At 50.9% G+C, this 24,652-nt stretch overlaps 1 protein-coding gene and 2 non-coding genes across 3 annotated transcripts; all 3 read left to right on the top strand.

Moving 5' to 3' along the window:
- The first annotated feature begins 212 nt into the window (after window positions 1-212).
- On the top strand, window positions 213-24,526 carry PTCD3 (pentatricopeptide repeat domain 3). Its single transcript, XM_029046585.2, has 24 exons — window positions 213-343; window positions 2,848-2,897; window positions 3,003-3,042; window positions 4,190-4,235; window positions 4,898-4,966; window positions 6,198-6,302; window positions 6,635-6,770; window positions 8,163-8,278; window positions 8,993-9,075; window positions 9,622-9,709; window positions 9,812-9,872; window positions 10,542-10,624; window positions 12,770-12,914; window positions 14,868-14,918; window positions 15,769-15,858; window positions 16,330-16,358; window positions 17,642-17,748; window positions 18,125-18,203; window positions 18,311-18,401; window positions 19,300-19,385; window positions 20,273-20,421; window positions 22,188-22,229; window positions 22,651-22,809; window positions 24,230-24,526. Exons 1-24 carry the CDS (start codon window positions 240-242, stop codon window positions 24,288-24,290), a joined length of 2,070 nt encoding a protein of 689 aa, XP_028902418.1. The 5' UTR covers window positions 213-239; the 3' UTR covers window positions 24,291-24,526.
- Window positions 10,273-10,416, top strand: LOC114805574. The gene has a single exon (XR_003753546.1). It is a non-coding gene; the product is annotated as a small nucleolar RNA SNORD94 (small nucleolar RNA).
- LOC114805573 lies at window positions 21,178-21,313 on the top strand. Its single transcript, XR_003753545.1, has one exon. It is a non-coding gene; the product is annotated as a small nucleolar RNA SNORD94 (small nucleolar RNA).
- Window positions 24,527-24,652: the final 126 nt, after the last annotated feature.

Consider the following 24,652-nt stretch of genomic DNA (forward strand, 5'->3'; position numbering starts at 1 on the left):
CGGCGATAAATGTATATAAGAAGGAGTGATCTGGGCTTCGGCTTCGTCCTTGGTCCTCTTAGAGGTAGTTTGAAGGCAGGCCTCTCCCCCCGTTGCGAAGTTGGACTCGTCCCGCTTGCTCTGGCCAATGGGGACGCTCCGTTCGCGCTGCTCCTCTCCCTCCTCCCCCCGCCCGGCTGAGGCGGCCCACGAGGAGAGAGGCGGTGTTGCTTCCCGGCCTGCCCCGCGCGGCGGCCATCATGGCGTCGGTGTGGGCAACCCTGAGGCTCGGAGGGGGTCGTTGCACCAGGCCGCGGCTGACCGGAAGGAGGCCCGTCCCGCCCCCAGGACCGGCCGGGACAAGGTACAGGGGTCTGGGGACAATCATTAGAACTGGATTGATCATTAAACGCTCACCATGTGCCAGGCCCTGGGCGTTGGGGGGGGGGGGGATGAGGTCAAAGGGGTCACCAAGGCCCTCCTGAGTCCACCTCCTCCTTGAGGCCTTCCCAGACCGAGCTTCCTCTGCGCCTCCCCCAGCACCGAGCTCCCTTACCCCGTTTATTTTGTTCATGAGGCTTCCATCCCCTCGATTCTGTTTATCGTGACTAAGTTGTCCTGCTTCGATCCCCGCCCTGCCCCTTGTCAGCTGGGTGACTTTGGGCAAGTCATTTCACTTCGCTGGGCCTCAGTGACCTCCTCTGTAAAAGGGGGATTAACTGTGAGCCCCACGTGGGACAACCTGTTTAAGCAGCGTGGCTCGGTGGAAAGAGCCCGGGCTTTGGAGTCAGAGGTCATGGGTTCGACTCCCGGCTCTGCCACTTGTCAGCTGGGTGACTGTGGGCAAGGCATTGAACTTCTCTGTGCCTCAGTTACCTCCTCTGTAAAATGGGGATTAACTGTGAGCCCCACGTGGGACAACCTGATTCCCCTATGTCTACCCCAGCGCTTAGAACAGTGCTCGGCACATAGTAAGTGCTTAATAATAATGTTGGTATTTGTTAAGCGCTTACTATGTGCCGAGCACTGTTCTAAGCGCTGGGGTAGACATAGGGGAATCAGGTCGTCCCACGTGGGGCTCACAGTCTTCATCCCCATTTTACAGATGAGGGAACTGAGGCACAGAGAAGTTAAGTGACTTGCCCACAGTCACCCAGCCGACAAGTGGCAGAGCTGGGATTCGAACTCATGAGCCCTGACTCCAAAGCCCGTGCTCTTTCCACTGAGCCACGCTGCTTAACAAATACCAACATCATTATTATTACCCTTTGTCTCCCCCAGTACTTAGAACGGTGCTCGGGACATAGTAAGTGCTTAACAAATACCCACATTATTATTATTAACAAGTCACTTCACTTCTCTGTGCCTCAGTGACCTCATCTGTAAAATGGGGATTAACTGTGAGCACCACGTGGGACAACCTCTTTACCCTGTGTCTCCCCCCAGCGCTTAGAACGGTGCTCGGCACATAGTAATTGCTTAACAAATAGCAACATTATTATTATTAACAAGTCACTTCACTTCTCTGTGGTTCAGTGACCTCATCTGTAAAATGAGGATTAACTGTGAGCCCCACGTGGGACAACCTGTTTACCCTGTGTCTCCCCCCAGCGCTTAGAACGGTGCTCGGCACATAGTAATTGCTTAACAAATAGCAACATTATTATTATTAACAAGTCACTTCACTTCTCTGTGGTTCAGTGACCTCATCTGTAAAATGGGGATTAACTGTGAGCCCCACGTGGGACAGCCTGTTTACCCTGTATCTCCCCCAGCATTTAGAACGGGCTCAGCACATAGTAAGCGCTTAACAAATACCAACATTATTATTATTAACAAGTCACTTCACTTCTCTGGGCCTCAGTTCCCGCATCTGTAAAATGGGGATTAACTGTGAGCCCCACATGGGGCAACCTGTTTACCCTGTATCTACCCCAGCGCTGAGAATGGTGCTCGGCACAGAGTAAGCGTTTAACAAATAACCAACAGGGTTTAAGTGCTTACTGTGTGCTAAGCAATCCCAATATCAAGGGATGCCAGGATTGATTTGTGTTCCCAGAAATGCATGAAGGCCAGCGCCTGCCATACACACATTCGTGCGTATGTGTGTCATGTGTGAACTGGCCTGGAATTGCATCAGATGCCACCCTGCGGGCCTTCCCAAGTTGAGAGAACATCAGGAGCCAGTCAAACCCAGCCCATGCCCTGAAGGCCTGTAGAATTCGCACTGGGGTTGAGGACAACATTTCACCGAATGGTATCTCCCCTGCCTGAAAGGCGAATTTTCCTTCTTTCCATTTTAACTGAGCGCTTACTGTGTGCAAAGCACGGTACTGAGCGCTTGGGAGAGTGCAATATAACAGTTGTTGGCAAGTTCCCTGCCCACTCCGAGCTTTGTTTAAAGTCTTCCTTCTGTTGCCTGTCCCTGGGTACACATGGCAGGAAGCAACTCTGCAGTTTTCAGTTGGTTGACTGGTCTGATGCCACCCAAAATGAAGTCAACTGCTCCACACTCCTAATTCCACTTTACATGGACCCATTTTATCAATCAAGAGTTTCTCGGTCTCCTGGGTGCAGAGCGTATGGTAAGCACTTGGAAGAGGGTGATAGAATTAGTAGGCAAGATCCCTGCCCTTAAGAAGTTTGTAATCTAAAGGGAGAGGCCGAAATAAAGTACAGTTAGGAAGAATAATAAGGGGATGTCCGTGGCTAGTGCTTAAGGGTTGTGTAAGATAGGTATATTAGTGCTTCAGAAGGTTGGGACTATGTGGAAATTACTGAAGGGGCAATTAGGGAGATAAAATACTTTACCAGCCTTATCTTCTAATACTGTACCTCAAGCATTTACACTCACATTTGGGTTTTTAGGCTTTATTCTGGAGCTGCATCCCTCCCGAAGACAACGTCGGATCCCACGGGTAAAGCCGTTTAACTTTTGTTGACCCAAATTGGTTTTTAAAGTATTGTGGAATTTCCCTTTATTGAGAGAACTGGGCTTATTGTATTAAATTATGTCTCTCGAGGTACCGAAGAGGAGATTGTCATTCCAAAAAGGAAAACGTGGTGAGTTGTTCCATTGGGTTTTGGGGGGATAGATAAAAGGTTGCAATTCCTGTCCCACTTAGGGTCACAATTAGAACCCCCGTTTTACCGATGAGGTAACTGAGGTCCGGAGAATGAAGTGACTTGCCCCGAGGTGGCACGGCAGACCAGTGGCGGAGTCGGGATTAGAAGCCGGGTCCTCTCATCCCCATGTTCTATCCGCTAGGCCTCACTGCTTCTTACGCCCACGGCCTCCCAGACATATCATTAGATCTCTCAGAACCACTTGGGAGTGGGGCCCCGCACTCTGGGGTTTCCCTAGAAATGGCCTTTTGGCCAAGAGTTTGGCAGAAAGGCCACTGGTTGACTGACCAACTTTCCTAGAGCATGGTCATTGCCACATATGAATGTCTATTTAGGGATGCTTAATTGGATTTTTTTTTCCTTGCCTTTAGTGTTCCTTTGATCACAGACATTGCAGGGCGTCGCTAGTCTATTCATCCTCACTTAAATGTAACCTCAGAAGCAAAACTCGATTAGTGTGGATTTTAGTTGAGTCCTTCACCATTTCACTGACATCAAAATGTGGGCGGTATGTCTTTGTATCACGCTGCTTAGATAGCAAATATAAGAGTTATCCCTGGTGAGTCTCTTCAGCCCCCAGGTCAGGTAAGCTTCTTGTGGACTGATAAAAGAAAGCCAAATGGTTTCTGACATTTCCTTTCTTTCAAGAAACATACCTTACATGCAGGACCTACTGTATTCCTTCCTCAGTTGATCTTTTGATGCTCTCGTGCTCGTTTATTAAGTGTCTGTTCCAAATATGTGCTTTGGTAATGGGCTTCATTTTGCCTGCCATTTGCCCTAAGGAAGCGCATCTCATTTCAAACAATCAGGGGTATTTATTGAGCACCTACTGGGTGCAGAGCTCTGTACTAAGCGCTTGAGTAAGTACAGTAGAGGAGAGCTGGTAGATATGATCCCTGACACCCAGTATTCAGTCTGGACACTCAGGCGATTAGTTACTCGGTGCTGATTTTTGAGATGCTGATGAAGGGAAGCTGGTCGAGTCGATGTCTCTCTCCTTTATTACAGTGGCATAAATCGATAGGTGGGATGTTCCTAAGGGTGGAAAAATTCTATATTCATTTAAGTGTCTTCTGTTCAGGGATAAATTAGCCGTTCTCCAAGCCTTGGCGTCCACGGTAAACAGGGTAAGTCACTTGAAGTGTCTGTATCTGAGGCATATTGTTATGCATTTATTTCATATTTCTGTTATCTTCCTTGTTCTGTTCATTCCTGCTATGCTTGCCTCCCCACAGGGCTATTATATTATACGGCAGCAACATTCTGCTCCATAATTTATTCTACTAAGCACTTGGAATGCGTTTGGTTCCTCAAAATTGGGTCATAGGTGGAGAGAAGCAGAGAAAATTAACTTGCACCCACAAATTATAACTACTGAGGCAAGAATCACATCTACTTTTAAAAACTTAGTGTTTTGCATTTTTTTCAGAATCTCCAGGAGGGTAATGGGTTTTCAGTTTATTGCACTTCAGATGCAAGAATCACATCTATTTTTAAAAATATAAGTTTCTTGGGGCTCTTTCCAGAATCTAAAGGGTAAAGCGTTCTCGATCTTTTGCACTTCAGTTTGGCCTAGGCTTTGATTGAAGTGTTCTCTGCCGAGAGGGTAAGGGCTGGGAAAATCTTCTCTCTATGGGGCTTGGACCCATGTGCTAGCAAACAATCAGTTGTCCCAATTCCCCAGCCCTAGAATAAAGGCTAATAATGGAAATATTGGTCTCCTGAGTTGGTACGGCAGGCCCGTGATCAGTCCTGCCTCCTTCAGTGACGTAGCTATTGTTTTCCACAGGATCCTACAGCTGCCCATTATGCATTTCAAGATGACCCTTTCCTCATCCCTACATCCTCTAACGAATCTGTGAGTAGTTCCTTTCCGACTGTTTTCGAAAGGCTTAAATGATCCCCCTGGGAATGATGTTCGTTTGTATCAGAAGAGTGTAATTTTGGTCGTGATTTACTTGACACTTTCAGAACTTTAAGTGGACCTTTTGGTTGGCCTGACTCCAATTTAAGGAATGTGTGGCTCAAGCAATCCGTAGTATGTGTCGAGCGTCTGTTGTGTATAACGCTTTTCACTCGGAGCAAGTACAATAGGATCAGTAGAGAAAATACCTCAGTCTAACGGATAACAACTCCATGTAATTATTATAGAGTGTGAATCTCTGGTAATATGGTTTAGGAATGGAAAAGGTAGTTGGAGATTTGGCTGAATAGTTTGTAAATAGCCTCAGCTTCTTCTCTGCTAAAAATCTCTTCCTATTTTCCAACAGTAATAATAATAATAATAAATGTGGTTTGGATACTTATTCAATGCCAGACACTTTCTAAGCACTGGGGTAGGTTGGGTGCTTACTCGATGCCAAGCACTTTCTAAACACCGGGGTAGGTACAAGTTAATCAGGTTGGACTCCTTGAAGGCAGGAAACATGTCTATCAACCCTGTTATAGTGTGCTCTCCTGAGTGCTTAGTAGAGTGCTCTGTACATAGGAAGCGCTCAATTTTTACCTTTGATTGGGTAGAGTTCCCGTCCATCTCTATGGGGCTCACAGTCCAAGAGGGAGGGAGGACAGGTCTCACATCTCCATTTTACAGAGCAGCAAAGTGATTTGCCCCTGGTAAAACATCAAGGCCACCTGGTCAACCCAGGTCTCCCACAACTGTCTTCAGATGAGAACACTATTTAATCAGTGGCATTTATTGAGCACTTAGAATGTGCAGAGCACAGTACCAAAAGCTGGAGGGAGAGTATAGTACAACGGAATTAGCAGACACGTTCCCCGCCCACAACGAGCTTACATTTGAGAGAGTGCTGTGCTATTCTGAGATCTAGTGCAGCCAGGGATGAGAAGAAGGAAAAGTGAACTTTCTGAGTTGCAGTGTTTGATGTCAGCTTCAGCAAGCCCAGAGACGTTTAAATCGTTCGTATTCTGGAACAGGTCGAGTTATGGCATTTTCTCTTTGGGCCAGAACGTGTGCCGAAATTGGGTTCTTATATCCTCCCTCCTGCCTCCTTTAAAGAATTATGATGACTCTAAATGTGTCTCTTGCCTTTCTCTCCCCGCTCACCCCTGACACGGAACCTGTATAGCGCTTGTTCTTATTGGCAAAGGAGTCTGGGAAGAAAGCAGCACAATACGTTATCAGAACATACCCAAAATTCTTTGAAAAGGACATAGCTGATCCTCATATTCCGGTAAGCCTAGGTGGTATCTTTGCGTTCTGACCTGCAGAAGATAAACCGTAGAACTCTTTGTATCAGCGGTACGAAAGTTCACGTTTGTTGTGGATCTGTGGGTGAAGGGTCCTGGAGGGGATGGAGTGTTTAAAGGTGCAGAAGATGTGCTCTCTGAAGGTTTTGAGCATTCTGCTTTGCCCAAAGTGTGCTGTTTGTTTTGGAGGGGGACCGAGTACGGGGAGCGATTTGGATCGTTCATGACCGTTTGGATCATTTTATATGTCAGTTGGTCATGTTTCCCCAAGCTCCCTCTGGCCGATAACTAAAAAGCTTTTATGTTTCATTTTCAGTGCCTGATGCCCGAGTACTTTGGACTGCACGTCGAGCCTCAGATCGAGGAAATAAGTGAGGCGGCCCTGCAAGAGCGCGTCCAGCTTCGGAAAGTGAAAGCTTCAGTTGACATGTTTGACCAGCTCCTACAAGCAGGTGGTCTGAGGAAGCAAAGCCACTTGGAAGTGGCTGGGAAAAGGGGGATTTGGTGGCCTTTGCAGATCCAGGGGGGGTGGTTCATAGGAAGCAGGACAGAATTATAAAGATGTTCAGCCTTAGAGTCTACCCTCAACTCAGAATGATATAAAACGTGGCTTAATACTTTGACTACTGGGTTGGCCCCCTATAGAAGCAGCATGGTCCTAGTGGGTAGAAGTCAGAGGCACCTGCTTCTAATCCCTGCCCCGCCACTTTTCTGCTCTGTGACCTTGGGTGAGTCACTTCACTTCTGTGCCTTAGTTCCCTCCTCTCTAAGTGGGGATGGAGACTCTGAGCCCCATGTGGGACAGGGGCTGTGTCCATTCTGATTAGCTTGTATCTACCCCAGCACTTAGAACAGTGCTTGGCACATAGCAGATGCTTAACAAATACCATCGTCATAATTATTCTTACCAGAGGTCAAAGAGCGCTGTATCCAACTCAAGTAGCTTGAATCTATCCTAGTGCTTAGTACTGTGCCTGGCCCGTCGAAAGTGCTAAAAAAAAAAAAAAAAGAATGCCATGTGAAAATAAAAAACACATGCTTGGGGGCCAACACGACGGCAAACGGACAATGGCCTCTCTGGAGATGAGCATGGGACAAATCAGCGTTCCCTTTCAGAACACACTGGACCAGAGCAAACTGCTGTCTCCATTTCCCAGTGTGCCCTGAAGCAGATCGGCCTCTGAAATAACTTGAACATTCCAGAGTGGGTGGAAAGAAGTTCCAAGGTGACCCTGGTGGTCCCGGTAGAGAAGCAGGCTCGTGATGCCTTCAGCGTCTCCAGTGCCCTCCAAGCTCTAATGCCAGGAGGGGAGAGAGTAGCTGGGGGGTGATGTTGGTTTGGATCTGTGGAGGGAGGAGGATGATAAAACCACCCAGGCCCACGTAACAGCTTTATTGGAGACCAGGCAGTCTAAGCTTACTTTTGTTAGCATAATTGCTCGCACGCCTACAGGTGAGCGGAATTTAGTTGTGCCAAACACTGCCTCACGCGGGCCCCCACTCAGTTCCCCCGAGAGGCAGGATGCCGTCATCCCGGCCAGGTGTGCGGGTCCGCACCAGCCGGGAGTCGGATGCAAACTGGCAGAGCAGACTTGTGGCGGAGCTGGGATTAGATCTCAGGGCCTTTGACTCCTGAGCCTGTGCTCTTTCCAAGACACTTAAGCAGACCCTCGGCAAAGTGGCCTTTCACGATGACCTGCCTTCCTCCATCTTAGTGTTCTGACAAGAAAGTTTACAAAAGTGTGAAGGGAGGGTTTAAAGACAGGTTATGGAGTCGTTTTAACCAGATACGCCTTGACTTCGGTACATTTTAAAGTTCATCGTGGTGTCTCGTTTCCTCATAGGAACCCCTGTGTCACTGGAAACAGCAAACCAACTTTTGGATTTATTGTGCTTCTACGGCGACCAAGAGCCCCCAAGGGAAGGTCAGCCTCGGCAAAGTGAAGAATTGGGAGAAGCGGTAATTATCACACTCCCCCTTTCCCCGGAGCTTTTAGCGACTTTCGGGATCACCTGGAGCTTGGATGCCAGAACGGCCGCTTGTATTCATAGGATCCTGGAAATGGTTGCCCTGGTTTAGATAGTGTCTTTTTTAGGAACCTCTCTGGGAATGTAGTTTTCCAGTGAAAGAAAGGGACTTAATTTTAGTGAAAAGAGCACAAGGTTGGCTCTGCTGCTGTGTGCTTCAGAATATAAATACGATCGAATATTCGCACACACCTGTGTGTTTTTGTATAACTATATCACATAAACATATAAAGATCATTCTATCTCCCTTTCATCTACCTGGTAACAATTGCTTTGAAGATCCGGGGTTTCTGCAAAGTATTTTAACCCCATCGTTTGTGCCATAATCACTTCAGCGGACAAGTGGGTGAGCAGTCAGTAGAAAGTGTCCACCACCTCTGTTGTATTGTGGCCTTCCAAGTGCTTCGTACAGTGTTCTGTGCATAAGCGCTCAGTAAATAGCATCAGTTGATTGACTGCCAGGTTATGGAGCCGATCGCTTGTCCCCTAGGCCTTTGCTGCAGCATTTCAGAGGAAATGGCTTCCCTTCTCTTCGGTTCGGAAGCCTTTTTCCCTGCAGTTATCTTTCAGGCTCGCAAATTCCCTGCTGTATTTAACAGGAGGTGACCATTTGTCGTTTAATTAACTGCCTCATTTCTGGTTACAGATAACTCAGGAGGAAGACCCAGAAGAGGAAAATGAGACGACATCTAGGCGGAGAGGCGTTGGTCAGTTTGGAATGAGTTGGAGGTATTTGGTGTGATTGTTAATGTTACCATTTGATTGCTATGTCAAGTGATTGCACAAGAAGTGCAGACACATGTGAAGTGCTAAATAGAAGGCATCTGGGAAATCTTGAATAGGTCATACTGATCATCTCAAAATTGAGAACTGCCACTGTGGCCTTTCCATTTTTTCAGACATTCACACAAGGTTTCTAAATTTTAGACAAAAATACAGGGTTGTAATTTTCTCTCACCAAGAGGCTGGAGTTTCTTCGGCTCCGGTCCCGTGACTCGACCCAGATTCATTTGCCTCCGAAGTGGAAGACGTCCCTGCGTGCGGTGAAATGTCAAAATTTAGGCTGCGCAAGCGGTAGAACGTGGGTGAAACGACAAGGACGACCATCTTCATAAGTCACCGAACTTGAGTTCTCTGGAATCAGCCTTTTACCCTCTAGAGAGGTGTATTAGACAAACCGAAGATTAGGGAGATTGACGAGAGTTCATTCAGAATCTCCTTGCCTCTTTTCCCACCGTTTTTTCCTCTTCCCCTTTGTTTTCTTTGGGGATCTAGAGCCAACAACAATGCAGAAAGGATCTTCAGCCTAATGCCAGAGAAAAATGCCCATTCCTATTGCACGCTGATCCGCGGAATGGTGAAGGTACGTCTGGGCTTTGGGGTCGGGGGACAGCTTGTGCGTCTGCGGGTGGCGTCGCCGTGGTGGTTTCTAACGTGGTGATTGGGTCTTATTGCCCTCTTCCAGTACAGAGCTCACAAGAAGGCGTTCGACATGTACACAGACCTGTCGAACGACCGGCTGAGAGGTGAGCGTTCTTTTTAAATGCAGATGTGGGCAGGCGGATTTTGCTCCCTGTTGGGAACAAGAGAAGCAGCGTGGTCTAGTGGCTAGAGCACGGGCCTGGGAGTCGTGAGGCCGTGGGTTCTAATCCCGGCCCCACCACTTGTCAGCCGACTGACCTTAGGCAAGTCACTTGAATGACTGACCTTAGGCAAGTCACTTGACTTCTCTGGGCCCCTTGGGTAAAATGGCGATTAATACCGCAAGCCCCACGTGGCGCAGGGACCGTGTCCCACCCGATTAACTTGTATCCTCCCCAGCGCTCAGAGCAGCGCGGGGCACAGAGTAAGCGCTTAACCAATCCCATTAAAAAATAAAATGTTCAGTCGGTCGGGCACTCTCGGCGGGGCTCCCGCCCGTCGGCGGCGGCGATGATGATTGGCGCAGGGGTACGGACCTCAGCTGGATCATGGGAGCTGAATGTGAGCCGGGCCTTCCCTGTGGGGCGGACGTGTGGTCTGCCGCCGGGGAGCACGTTCACATGAGAATTTCGCCAGACACTGAGCCGCCGGACATTGAGAGAGACCTCACCCTCTTCCCCCGCCCCTCCCCATCCTCCGCGTCCCCCACCCGCTTTCCCGTGCAGAACTCGGTTCGTTTTTAAGATGCGATGTATTTGTTTTTGCTTTTGTAGCCGACGTGCACGCCTTCAATGCCTTGATTGAAGCGGCAGCGACAGTGAAAGATCTCCATGAAGAAAAGTGGGCTCTTATGGTGGTAAGGAAAGAAACCCGTTTCACCGAACGGCAACCTAGAGTAGATAGCACAGTTCGCGGGAAAAGTACCAGAGCTGAATTGTCATTCCCGATCCTGGTTTTGTTGAGCGGCGCTGGATGAGTGACGTTAAAAAGAACTCCGTCCCCTTCCGAGTCGTTCTTTTTTTGGTGGTGGTGGTTTGGGTTTCTTATGAGGATATTTGTTAAGCCCTTACTATGTGCCAGGCACTGTACGGAGCCCTGGGGTGAGTAATAAATACGACAGTCAATTATTGAATACAAGCAAATGGGGTTGGACACGGTCCCCGTCCCACGTGGGGGGCTCCCAGTCTTAATCCCCATTTTACGGATGAGGGAACCGAGGCGGGCAGAAGTGAAGCAATTCGCCCAAGGCCACACAGCAAACGGCAGAGCCGGATTAGAACCCGGGTCTTCTGACTCCCGGCTCTTTCCACTTGGCCACGCTGCTTCTCTTATTGGGAGTTGCTCTTTGGGAAGGTGCAGGGCGGATATCACTGGCTCCGTTCCCTGCGGATTGGACGGGCAAGGTGGAGGAGACCCAGAGGAGTCCTTCCCTTTGACGGCCTGTGTCTGCTGGATTCCCCCTCCTAGGGCCTGGCCTCCCCGCTGCTCGGATTTGCTTTAGACTCTAAGCTCATCGTGGGCATGGACTGTTTATTGTCACATTGTACTCTCCCAGGTGCTTAGTACAGCGCTCTGCACGCAGTAAGCGCTCATTACATAGGATTGATTGATTGTGGATTTCTGCCACAGGGGGCAGAGGGACTCAACCCCAGCCTTTCTCGGTGGGCTGGAAATCTGGCTAGGAGCAGCGTGGCTTAGTGGAAAGAGCACAATATGGGCAGGGAATGTCTGTCGTATTGTTCTGTTGTGCTCTTCCAAGTTCTCAGTACTGTGCTCGGCATAGAGTAGCCGCTCAATAAACCCGACCGACCGACCGAGGCAGAGGGCCCAGGTTCTAATCCCAGATCCGCCACTCGTCTGCCCCGGGAACTTGGACCAGTTCCTTTAACTTCTCTGCAAAGTAGGGAGTCAGTACCTGTTCTCCCGCCTCAGACTGGAAGCCCCAGTTGGGACCTGATTACGGTGCTCAGTAGAGCGCGCGACACATAGTGAGCACCTAACAGACACCACCGTCATGATGGTTATTATTATCATTACTAGAACCAGGGTTCGACTCACCTCCCGGCCCAAGATACTGAAGATAAGAGAGGTTGCGGTGACACCTTAAACGTCCCCAGGTGAAATTTTTAAGGCGCCCGAAAGAGGCGGGGATGCGACCGAGCTTCAATCACTTGTCCGGTTGGTCGGTTAATCGTATTTTTTGAGTGCTTACCCTGTGCAGAACACTGTACTAAGTGCTTGGGAGAGTACAGTAATAAAATAACAGACACATTCCCTGCCCACGACGAGTTTACAGCCTAGGTGGGGGATCTACGGTTCTTTCTTCTATCTTACCTGGCAGTCCACGGGTACTGTGGACTGGGAAGCAGCGTGGCTCAGTGGAAAGAGCCTGGGCTTGGGAGTCAGAGGTCATGGGTTCGAATCCCGACTCTGCCACTTGACAGCTGTGTGACCGTGAGCAGTCACTTCACTTCTCTGTGCCTCAGTGACCTCATCTGTAAAATGAGGATGAAGACTGTGAGCCTCACGTGGGACAACCTGATTACCCTGTATCTCCCCCAGCGCTTAGAACAGTGCTCTGCACCTAGTAAGTGCTTAGCAAACACCAACATTATCATTATTATTATTATTGTGGGTATCTAGGAGATAAACTAAAGAACACTGGCCTGTTCAAAGGAACAGGCCCATTCCTGAGAAGCAGCAAGGCCTCGTGGATAGGGCACAGGCCCGGGAGTCAGAAAGACCTGGGTTCTAACCCCGGCTCTGCCACTTGTCTGCTCTGTGACCTTGTGCCTGTCACTTCTGTGCTTCAGTTACCTCAGTAAAAACACTAGTTTCCCTGAGTGCTTGTTTTCCAAACTTGGGGAACTGACCTGTTCGGCCGCCTTGGCCCCACCGTCGGGGAAAGCCCATCCCTCCCGTGCATCGTGGTATTCGGCGTCGTCACCTCACCCTGTCAGGTCGTTCACCTGAACTGATCGTCCCGGTTTTGACTTGCTAGGATCTCTTGAAGCAAATGGCCGCCCAGAAGGTGAAGCCCAACCTGCAGACTTTTAACACCATTCTGAAGACCCTGAAGAAATTTGGCATGGCTGGGAGGATCCCTGCCTTACAGACTCTGAATGAAATGAAAGCCGTCAACATAGGTGAGGGCGAGCTCGGGAATCTGGTCCGGATGGCCTTCTGACGGACAGGCCGAGTGATCTTGCTTCGGAAAGTCTGTGCCCCGGGTGGGTGGTGATGATGATAACCGGGGTATTGGTTAAGCACTCACTAGGTTCATTCCGTTGTATTTGTTGAGCGCGGACTGTGCGCGGAGCTTGGGAGAGTGCAGTACAGCCGTAGACGGGCACGTTCCCTGCCCACAACGAGCTTACGGTCCAGAGCGCCAAGCACCGTACAAAGCGTTGGGGTGGATACATGCTAATCGGGGTCAGGCACAGTCCCTGACCCACCTGGGACTCCCAGTCTGAATCGCCATTTTACAGATGAGGGAACTGAGGCACAGAGAAGTGAAATGCCTTGCCCTGGATCACACAGCAGACAAGTGGCGGAGTCAGGATTAGAACCCAAGTTCTTCCGACTGCCAGGGCCGCGCTCTATCCACTAGGCCACACTGCTCATTCGGGCTGTACTCACCCTTGTTGTCCCATTGCTAGTCTGGGCATGTATGGGGTTGACATTCCGCCCACCGCTTTCTCACCGTTTCCCGTCGCATACGCCGCGGGCCCTTCTTCCCGTTGAGGAAATGCTGAGCTGGAAGAGTTTGTTAAGGATAACAGTTAACAGCCACATTATTCTAAAGAAGAATTGCCTGAATTGTGGGAATCAGCCATTACTCAGTCACTGGCATTATTGAGCACTCCGCTAAAAGCAAAGCACTGTTCTAGATTGCTGGTATTTCTCGAAATTCTCTTAGCAGTTATATACTGTAGCTTATGAGGCTGTTGGGTCTTGCACAAAAGAAATCGTTTTGGTGTCCCGTTATTGGCCTCGGTTTGGGTGGGTTTCTGGTGAGGATGGTGTTCGTTGTTTTTGTTTTGATACATTAATGTATATTAAGGCTTCTCTCCCCCTCTAGACTGTGAGCTCGTTGTGGGTAGGGAATGTGTCCGTTGTACTCTCCCCAGTGCTCAGTACAGTGCTTGGCCCACAGTAAGCGCTTAATAGATACTGTTGAATGAAAGAATGAACATTTAGGCACTGAATTGGTCTATCACAATTAGCGAGATGGTAGTTTCATGGTGGCAGGTGCATGGACAATAATGAACTCCATTCGTGAGGCGATGTGCGACAGTTAAAGAAGGTCCCGTCCATTCTGGGTGGTACTCTCCCGAGCACCTAGTACAGTGTTCTGCACATCGTATACCCTACACTGAGTGACTGATTCTTAAGTTTGGATTGATGGCGTGTTGAAACATGGCTTAGGTTTGTTTTTAAACCACTGGCCTCGCATTCATTATAGCATCTTGTTACATAATATTCGGGGAGAAGTGTCAGTGAATCCAGATATTAACCACAATTAAAACTGAAAAATCAGCCTTCTCAATACAGGACAGTGGTTTTACTGTCTAAAATGAGAGCTCACAGAGCCATTAAATACCATTTCTGTATCCAGGTGCCCCCAAGTGTGTCGAGAGGAAGGATGGCATACATGATAATGGGGTGGTATTTGACTCGAGTTTTCTTTTCTCGCGTAGCATTAGCTTGAAATTTCCAGACAGAGTCGAGAATCAGAACTAATACCTCGCTTTACGAGGTAGGCGTCATCAGGTGGTTAACATAGTCCTTATTCATTCATTCAGTCATATTTATTGAGCTCTTACTGTGTGCAGAACACTGTACTAAGCACTTGGGAGTGTACAATATAACAATGAACAGATGCAGTCCCTGCCCGCAACGAGTTTTCCAGTTAGGGGAATGGAAATAAGGCTTTTTCTTTCATTATATAAGAATTCTGGCTTTGTGACAGTGCCCAAGACTGAATCACATCTACGTACTAACGGGATAAAGGTAAAACGTACATAGGGGTGTAAATTGTTATTACTTTGTTTTTAAATCATTTCAATTTTTCAAAACCTATCTCATGTCTCTTTCAGAACCTTCACTGGCCACATACTACCATCTCCTTGAGATCTTTTATAAACACAGTAAGGAGGAACCTTTGGTGGGTCATTCTATTTTATAGAAGGTTTATAGAATCTCTAAAATGGGCTGGAAAAGCTGGGTGAGTTTTCTTCCGGAAGAGTCTTCCGTCATCATCCCTTCTGCGCCTCAGCTCCTGTTGGAATGAAGAAAGTGGTCCTGAGGACAGGAACACGATCCAAGTCCTCTGTCTGTGGGTGATGCGCTGGTAATTTGAGGATTCCCGAATGTTCTCAATTAATCCGAGTGTAATCACCCAGATACTCAAAAGGTGATCCAAGCAAAGCTAGATCAAAATGAAGTGCTCCTTTCACAGGATTTTCGCTCACTCAATCCATCGTATTTATCGAGCACTTACCTTGCGCAGAACACTGTACTGAGCGCCTGGGAGGGTTCGATAAAACAGAGTCGGTAGCCGCCTTTCCTGCCCGCGACCAGCTGACGGTCTAGAAGGGGAGACATTAATATAAATAAATTAGAGCTGTGTCCAAAAGTGCTGCGGAGGGGCGATGAACAAAAGGAGAGAGTCAGGGTGACGCAGAAGGGAGTGGGAGAAGAGGAAGGGAGGGCTTAGTCAGGGAAGCCTTCTTGGAGGAGGAGATGGGCCCTCAATAAGACTTGGAAGGTGGGGAAGAATAATTGTCAGATTTGAGGAGGGAGGCATTCCATGCCAGAGGCAGGACGTGGGCGAGGGAAGGCAAGGGAACTTCGAGGGTGAGAGGAGCAGATTTTCGGTGCGTTCGTGTTTTTGGCGTTTTGGTTTCGCTGTATTTGTGGTGCTGTGGCATTGAGTATAGAGAATATAGGTCCCTCCCCGGCCACGTTCAATTCCATATTCATTTTGTGATTTTTCAGTTCCATCTACCAAAGGACCGGCCCCGATGATCTACGAAATAATGAATGAAATACAAGGAAAGAGGTTTTTTCCACAGGATCTAGATGACGGTACGTTCTGTAGTAGTTGGTCATCTTCATTTCTAAGAGGAAAAATCTGTTGCTTATTCCTCAGAAGGCGTGAATAGCACAGACCTCATCCAGAGTACTTACCGTCCCGCTCTGCAAACATGCAGAGGTTCAGCCACTAAACATCGACGGCAAGCCCTCAGTTTAGGTTGTGAAAACGGGATACAGATAGAGAAGCAGCGTGGCCCAGTGGATAGTGCAGGGGGCTGGGAGTCAGAAGGACGTGGGTTCTAATCCCGTCTCCGCTCCTTGTCTGCAGTGTGACCTTGGGTGGCAAGGGCAAGTAGTCCAAACCTCAATTATACTCTTAAGATACTTGCAGTTAAGCGCAGTGCTCTGTCTGTGCACAGTAAGCGCTCAGTAAATGTGATTGAGCTCTGTCTCTTAATCATGCTGATTTAGACAACTCCTTTTCTTCCTGAATAATCCGAAGCTCTTGTGACTTTCTTTCAGATAAGTTCTTTCAGGCTGCAATGAGGGTGGTAAGTGTCATTTTTCCCTTGTGGTTTTCCTCTTGAAAAACTAGCCAAATATGTATGGAACTCCAGAACGGCTTGACCTGCACTCTGTCCCTTCGCTTCCTCCCCAAGCGCTTAGTCCAGTGCCCTGCATATAGTAAGCGCTCCATAAATACCCTCGATGGGTTGATGGGTTCCTCTCCCCCTTTCCCATCTTCACAGCAGGACTTCCTTCCACAGTCCCAACCTGGGTGGCTTTGCCTTAAATAATAATAACAATAATAACAACAACAGTAGTATTTGTTAAGCTCTTACTATGTGTCCAGCACTGTTCTAAGCACTGGGGTAGATACAGGATAATTAGGTTGGATACAGTCCCTGTCCCATATGGGGCTCATAGCCTTAATCCCCATTTTACAGATGAGATAACTGAGGCACAGAGAAGTGAAGTGATTTGCCCAGAGTCACACAGCAGACAAGTGGCAGAGCCAGGATTAGAATCCAGGTCCTTGTGACTTCCAGACCCGTGCTCTGGATCAGTCTCGAAGTCCTCTTCCCTTCCCTCCTACATCAGGACTCCTCTCCACACCCTACTCCAGTACCAAAGGGGTTTCTTGCCCTTGTCCTTGGGGAACATTCTTCCCTGAGACTTTCCTGTCCCCCGCATCCCTCTCCTCTCAAGACCTGTTGCTGTGTGACCTTAGGCAAGTCACTTAGCCTCTCTGAGCCTCAGTTTCCTCATCTGTAAAAGGGAAGCTTAAAATACCCGTTTTTCCTCCTTCGGAGGCGGCGGGCTCCATGTGGGACGGTGATATATCGTATCTACGTCCGTGCTTTTTACATTGCTTGCCACATAGTAAACATGTAGTAAATACCACTGTTATCATCATCGTGTTCCAAGTATTTTTTTTAGCAGGTCACCCGGGAGGAAACTTTCAGTTTCCACTCAGAATATTTTTGTATAGGTAAATGTCACTTTACATGGAGTTCCTTTTCTTGATTTATGCCGATCACCGCTCCTCTAGACTGTAAGCTTGAATCAGGCAGGGAACGTGTCTACCCACTGCCGAAAAGCATCTCAGGACCGTGCCCTGCAACAGCAAACGCTCAGTGATAACGATTAATCGAGTGACTGATCGACCACTCAATTGTATATACGGAGCACTCACCGCGTGCAGAGCACCGTACTAAGGTGCTTTCCGGCAGCTCCCGTCTCTCACGGGAGAAGACCTGTCGGCTGTGGCGCGGAAGGCGGCTTTCGAAACGTCGGGGCAGCTGAGTTGTATTCGTCGCGTGTCGCCTCGCAGTGCTTTTCCCTGAAGGATCTGGAACTTGCCTATCAAGTACACGACTTGATGCGGACGGGAGACAACTGGAAATTCATCGGCAATGACAGTCAGCGGGTCTTCTATTAGTAAGTTGCACTGTCTGCACCAGTTTATCCCACTCTTCTTTCCTCCCACACCACCACCCTCCCCAGAGATCCAGGTGAATTCTTGTTTTCTTCCAATGGCATTAAGCGCTTAAGCTGTGCCAGGCACTGTACCGAGAGCTGGGGTAGATAGAACATAACCTAATTATCCCGTATCTACCCCAGCGCTTAATACAGCGCCTGGCACAGAGCAGCACTTTTAACAGATGCCATTAAAAAAAGGATAGTCGAAGGAGAATCATGGCATCCAAAGTACCCAAGCCCTTAGTACAGTGCCCGGCACAGAGGAGGCGCTTCAGAAATACCCTTTGAAACAAACCAAAGAAGAAAGGTGCCAATGTGCTCCCCTCCCGTGCAGCGGCAAGTTCTTTGGCCTCCTGTGCCTGATGGAGCAACTGGACGTGACCTTGAAGTGGTACAAGGAGCTGATCCCTTCGGTGAGGCATTCCGTGGTCGGCGGGCCCGGGGCACGCGGAGGGACGGTCCACCCGCGGGCTCCTCCGCGGACCGAGCCGCTCAAACTTGGCCCCCGTGTCTCCGCCAGGTCTACTTTCCTCACGCCCAAGCCATCGTGGATCTCCTCCAGGCCCTGGACATGGGGAGCCAGCTAGACATGATCCCCCAGATCTGGAAAGGTGAGCCAGAGCTCCCGGCGCCCCGTTCGGGTCTTCCCGTTTTCCCTCCGTCCTGACGATAATCGCGCTTACCGTGTGTCCGCCGCCGTCCTGAACGCTGGGGTGGATACACGTAAGTCGGGTTGGACACAGTCCCTGTCCCACGTGGGGCTCACGGTCTTAATCCCCATTTTGTAGATGAGGGAACTGAGATCCAGAACAGTGAAGTGAGTCGCCCGAGGTCACCCAGCAGACAAATGGCGGCACAGAGAGTAGAATTCAGGTCCTCTGACTCTCGGGCCCGGGCTCTAGCCACCAGGCCACGTGGCTTCTCATTTTGCCATCCATTCCCCAAGATGGGTTTTCCCCTGGGCTGGGTGACCCTGCGTTTAGGGTGGCATTCCAGTCTGGGAGTGGTTCGGGGTCTGGGTCAGCTGAGACCGACGGGGACAAGACTTTTCTACTCCCTCAGCCGCTGCGCTGAGCGACGGAGGGGTGTAGACCTCAGCTGGATCCGCCGGGGTCCCGCTTGGGGTGGGGAGGGTGGGAATCGACCCATCCTATTTATCGAGAGCTGACTGTGAGCAGTGCGCTGTGCTAAGCGCTTGGGAGAGTACGTCATAACAGAGCCCGGTAGGCGGGTTCACTGTTCTCCTCCCTCCTCGCACCCCGGAGATCATCGGCAGCTTTGATCGGCGGTATTTACCGCGAGCCGACTACGTGCGGAGCACCGTGCTAAGCGCTCGGGAGAGGACGGTTCAACAGAAATAGCTGACACGTTCCCCGCCCACGACTTCCGATGGCACGGGGAACCGATCGAAGCGGAGGCCTAGTCGGGTTGGCGAAAACCCGTCCTTACCACACGAGTCTCGAATCTCCCTCCGGGTTCCCTCCGTCTCTCTCTCCCGCTGCTTTTCAGATAGCAAAGGGTTTGGTGTCTCTGGGCGAGCGGAGGTGAAGGAGGAGATCCTGGAGCTGATGGCGAGAGATAAACACCCCCCGGAGGTAAACCACAGGGAGCGGCAGCCAGTCCGGCCTCGGTCCCTTGGGGGTCAGCGGGCCGGGACCCTTTCTCTCGGCCGGCCCCCCCATGCCCTCTCAGACCTAGTAACGACAGTCGTGGCGTTCGTTAAGCGCTCGCCATGTGCCAAGCGCTGTTGTGAGTGCCGGGATGGATACGAGATCATCGGGCTGGACGGAGTCCCAGTCCCACGTGGGGCTCTCGGTCCCAATCCCCATTTTACGGGTGAGGTACGGCCCAGAGAAGTGGCGCCACTTGCCCGAGGTCACACGGCAGACACGGGGCAGGGCCCGGGATTAAAACCCAGGTCCTTCTGACTCCCAGACCCACGCTCGGTCCATCCACTAAGCCACGCTGCTTTCAGAGCAGCCAGAGAAACGGCACTGCAGCCTCCGCTCACGCTGCCAATACCAAAGCGGGCAGTTAACGTGACTCCACGCTCAGCTTTTGACCCCCAAGTGCCAGCGAGGGGAAATGTGCCGTTTCTCTTGGCCGTTCCTGACCGCCGGAGGCAGAGGGAAAGCCGGTTTTCTGGCTCCCGACTCGGCCTGCCCGAAGTCTTTGCGAGTGGTGATAGTGATAACGGTAATTATCCTATCCGTTAAGCTTAGCTGGGGCGATTACAAGCAACTCAGGTTGGACACGATCCCTATCCCACGTGGGGCTCCCAGTCTCCCTTTACAGATGAGGTAACTGAGGCCCAGAGAAGTCAAGTGCCGCTTGCCCGAGGTCGCGGAGCGGAAGCCGTGACCTTCTGCCCCCCAGGCCCCCGCTCTTCCCCTCTGCCGAGCCGCTTCTGTGCCTGCGTCCCTTCTGGGTGGGAGCCACCGACAAAGCCAGCGAAGGGCTCGGGGCCGGCCTGTCTTTTCAGCTGCAGGCGCTGTTTGCCGACTGTGCCGCCGACATCAAGTCGACCCACGAAAACCAAGACGGAGGGCGGGGGCCTTCGGAGTGGACGGCCAGATCCCTGTCCAATATCGCCATCCTGTTCCTGAGGGCCGGAAGGACCCAGGAAGCTTGGTACGTATCGGGCAAAAAACGCGACATTGGAGAGCTGCGGCTGGCGGGGCCGAGCCGGGGGCCGGCTGTCTTTTGATTCTGCTTTTTATGGTGTTGGTTAAACACTTACTGTTTGTAAGTAGCGGGTAGAGCACGGGCCGGGAAGTCAGCGGTACCCGGGTTCTCATCCCGGTTCCGTCACCTGTCTGCCGGGTAACCTTAGGTGGCTCATTTCATCTCTCTGGGCCTCAGTTCCCTCGTCTCTGAAATGGGGATTGAAGACCAGGAGCCCGTGCTTGGGAGTCAGGGGACGTGGGTTCTGATCCCGGCTCCGCCGCTTGTCTTCCGTGTGGCCTTGGGCGAGTCACTTCACTTCTCAGGGCCTCCGTTACCTCATCTGGAAAATGGGGATGGAGACTGTGAGCCCCAAGTGGGACAACCTGATCACCTTGTATCTACCCCAGAGCTTAGATCAGTGCTTGAATCATTGTAAGCGTTTAACAAATAAACATTATTATTACTATTATTATTAATAATAGTATGACCACTTTGTATCTACCCCAACGCTTAGACCAGTGCCTGGCCTACCGAAAGTGCTTAACAAATACCATCATTATTCTTACTATTATTAATAATCTGACCACCTTGTACCTACCCCAGTGCTTAGACCAGCGTCTGGCATAGAGAAAGCGCTTAACAAATACCATTTATAAAAAAGAAAAACCAACCCAGTGTGGGGGGAGTCAGTACTGTCCGGACACCCAGGAGCCCCCGACCGTGGCTGTGATGATCGGCGCAGGGGTACGGACCTCAGCTGCATCATGGGAGCTGAGTGTAGGTGGGTCTCTGAGTCCTGCACGTGGTAGGACGGAAGAGAGCACTTACATGAGACTGGTGCCTAAGTCTGAGCCTCGGAAGTCAGGAGGACCTGGGTTCTAATCCTGACTCTAATAATAATAATAATAACAATAATGTTGGTATTTGTTAAGCACTTACTATGTGCCGAGCACTGTTCTAAGCGCTGGGGTAGACATAGGGGAATCAGGTTGTCCCTCGTGGGGCTCACAGTCTTAATCCCCATTTTACAGATGAGGGAACTGAGGCACAGAGAAGTGAAGTGACTTGCCCACAGTCACACAGCCGACAAGTGGCAGAGCTGGGATTCGAACTCATGAGCCCTGACTCCAAAGCCCGTGCTCTTTCCACTGAGCCACGCTGACTCTGCCTCTCGTCTGTCGTGTGACCTTGGTCAAGTCACTTCACTTCCCTGGACTTCAGTTCCCTCCATCTGGAAGGTAGGGATTAAGACCGTGGGACGGGGACGGCGTCCAACTCCATTTGCTGGTACGGTATAGTGCCCGGCAAACAGCGTGCCTTGACAAATACCAAAATCGTAATTATTATTAAAGTTCCGCCTCCCACGCGCACCCGAGGTTAGGCCCGGAACTGGGAGCCGTCGGCGAGGCGAGTTCAAGTCTTGCTTCCTGCCCTCAGAGAGTCTGATTTTGGAAAAGCGCCAAACGGACAGCACCGACTCCCTTCCTCCCCCATCTTCACATCCCTTCCCTGCCCGTGTCCTGCCCTTCCCGGCGGGGCTCTCTCGGGTCCCCTCTCCCCGAGCACCAGGCCGGCGGAGACGGTCCCGGCAGCCCCGGGCCGCCTCCCCCCCCCCCCCCCCCCCCCCCGCCACACCTTCCGGCTCTTCTGCGCAGACACGGCCGACGGACGGTGGGGTGAAGACAGCAAAACGGGGGACGCGGATATACTGACTCCCTTTCCTCCCACAGGAAAATGTTGGGGCTCTTCAAGAAACAAAACAGGATTCCCAGGTGAGCCCTCGGAGGGATCGGGCCGGCCCATTCGCCTCCGTTTGGGTCAGTGGGGGATTAACACGCTGGTTGAATGGTTCCCCGAGAGTATCGGGCTTCGGTTCTGTCCTTCATTCGATCGTGTTTATCGAGGACTCACTGTGCAGAGCACAGGACTGAGCCGTCGGGAGAGGACAATCCGAAAATAAGCAGACACATTCCCTACCCCCGGATGAGCTTAAAAGCGTGTCGCGTTCTTCGGTGTGGACGTCCTCCCGTCTCTCGCCGCCCCCGCTCGCCACCCGGTCGGCGGCCGGCTTCCCCTCCGATAGGAGCCCGGGGAAGACGTCCCGAGCCGCTCGGGGTTCTCCGTGAAACCTCGCGGCGGCAAGGGGCGGGCGGTTCGGGGAAACGGAGTTCGCCGTTAACCTTTCGTCCGTAGAAGCGAACTGCTGAACGAGTTCTTGGACAGCGCGAAGGAACACAACAACCCAAGTCAAGCCGTGGAAGTGGTGCAGCTGGCCGGTGCCCTCATCTTACCCATTCACGAAGCGCTCGCCCAGAGGGTGATGTCTGACTTCCCGCTCTCCGAAGAACAGAAGTAAGCGGGCCGGGTCCTCCTCGTTCACGGGTGGGTTCTTAGAGAGCCGGCCTCCCGCCGGCCTTCATCCGTTCCGTCGTTTTTATCGAGCGCTTACTGTGGGCCGAGCGCAGTACTAAAGGGAGCGAATCTAAGCGCGAGGACGACGTGGAAGAGTGTGGGAGGCGAGGAAACGAAGGCTTAGTCGGGGAAGGCCTCTAGGAGATGGACTTTCAGTAAGGCTTTTCTCTCCCACTTTGACCCTTTGTTCACACTTGCCTCCGGCTTAAATCTGCCACCTCTCAGCTCTCCCCATCCTCGAAGCCCTTCTGAAATCTCATCTCCTTCAGGAGGTCTTCCTTGATTAATATTTCATCCCCTTGGGTCCTATCCCTCTCTCAGCACCTCCGTGCCAGCCCTATTCTTTTGTTTTACCAAATTACCCAGAATTGCGTCCTCAATTGAGAGAGAAATATAGCCTCGTAATGTATTCATTATACTGAGTCAGAGGTTCCACGCTAAAGCAGTTGAATTTACCTCATTGAAAATAAAACAGGCAAGTGGACGCCCGAGGGAGTCCGGTATAACAACAGACGTATTCCCTGCCCACGTAAATGCACAGTCTAGTCGTGCCACAAAGACGGGGCTTAGCGAGGAAGAGAACAATCGGGCCAGAATCTTGTCTTCCCAGAGATCCACTCCTTCTCCAGAATCTCCTCTCCCCCCAGCCCCGACGAGATGCACGGGATCCAACAAATCTGGAAAGCCGTCTGCCCTGGCCCTAGGGTCGATGTGGGGCCGGGTCATTTCACCTGCTGAAATTAAAACCACCTGTTGCTTTCCCTAGTCCCTGGCCATGGCAACTCCTAGATCGGCAGGCCCCGAATAGACCGCAGCTAAAAGAAGCCCGTTGGTTTAAATGGGACCCCGGCCACCTCAGGAAAGCATTGAGATTGACTGAAATAATAATGATGTTATTGAATAAGTGCTCATTATGTGCTCAACTGGGATGGATCCAAGGTAATTAGGTAGAGCAGGGTCCCTGGCCCGCCTGGAGCTCCCAGTCTAAGCAGGAGGGAGAAAGGTCTTGCCCGAGGTCACGCGGCAGCGCGGGCTAGGGGACGGAGCGCCGGCCTGGATTCTAGTCCGGGCTCTGCCCCTTGTCTGCTGTGTGGCCTCGGGCAAGTCGGTTCACTTCTCTGGGCCTCCGTCCGCTCATCTGGAAAATGGGGATTAAGACCGTGAGCCTCACGGAAGCGGGGACCGTGACCAACCTGATTACCTCGTATCTACCTCAGCGTTTAGAACGGACCTTGGCACATAGCGAGTGCTTAAATGCCATTTTAAAAAAATGGCTGAGCCGGCTTAGCTCCCAGGCCCTCAGACTGGTGGGCATGCACTCTATCCCTTGGTGGAACTTTTGCATTTGTTTACCTTGCAGGAAGATCCTGGAAGGCTTGAGAGCAGACTCCGACAGTGACAGTGACAGCGACGAAGACTGAAGGCTTGGCCTGTTCCCGTCCACCCCCGTCGGCGAGGACAGGCGGCCGGAGCTTCCCGTGCCCAGGCTCTACATTGTGTTTCGACGCAGCGGGCGGGCATCTGTTACTCTTAACTTGAAGGGCAACTCCGCCGATGAATCTCCTGGGGCATTTTGAGCCGCCCTCCGAGGCGTGGACAAGTGTCCGTGAGTGTATTTTGTACAGGACCTGATAAACGAGTCAGTTGAACGGAGAAGTCCGGCGTCATTCCGTAAAAACGACCCCCCGACTCTGTGCGTCGCGGGAGAAGCGTTTGACTTCTTTGTTCTGCAACGGGATTGGGTTCGGGGGAATGAGGAGGAAAGAGGAAGAACCTTGCGATC

Source organism: Ornithorhynchus anatinus, chromosome 18 (genome assembly GCF_004115215.2).
Source record: "Ornithorhynchus anatinus isolate Pmale09 chromosome 18, mOrnAna1.pri.v4, whole genome shotgun sequence".
In the NCBI taxonomy this organism is placed as follows: domain Eukaryota; kingdom Metazoa; phylum Chordata; class Mammalia; order Monotremata; family Ornithorhynchidae; genus Ornithorhynchus; species Ornithorhynchus anatinus.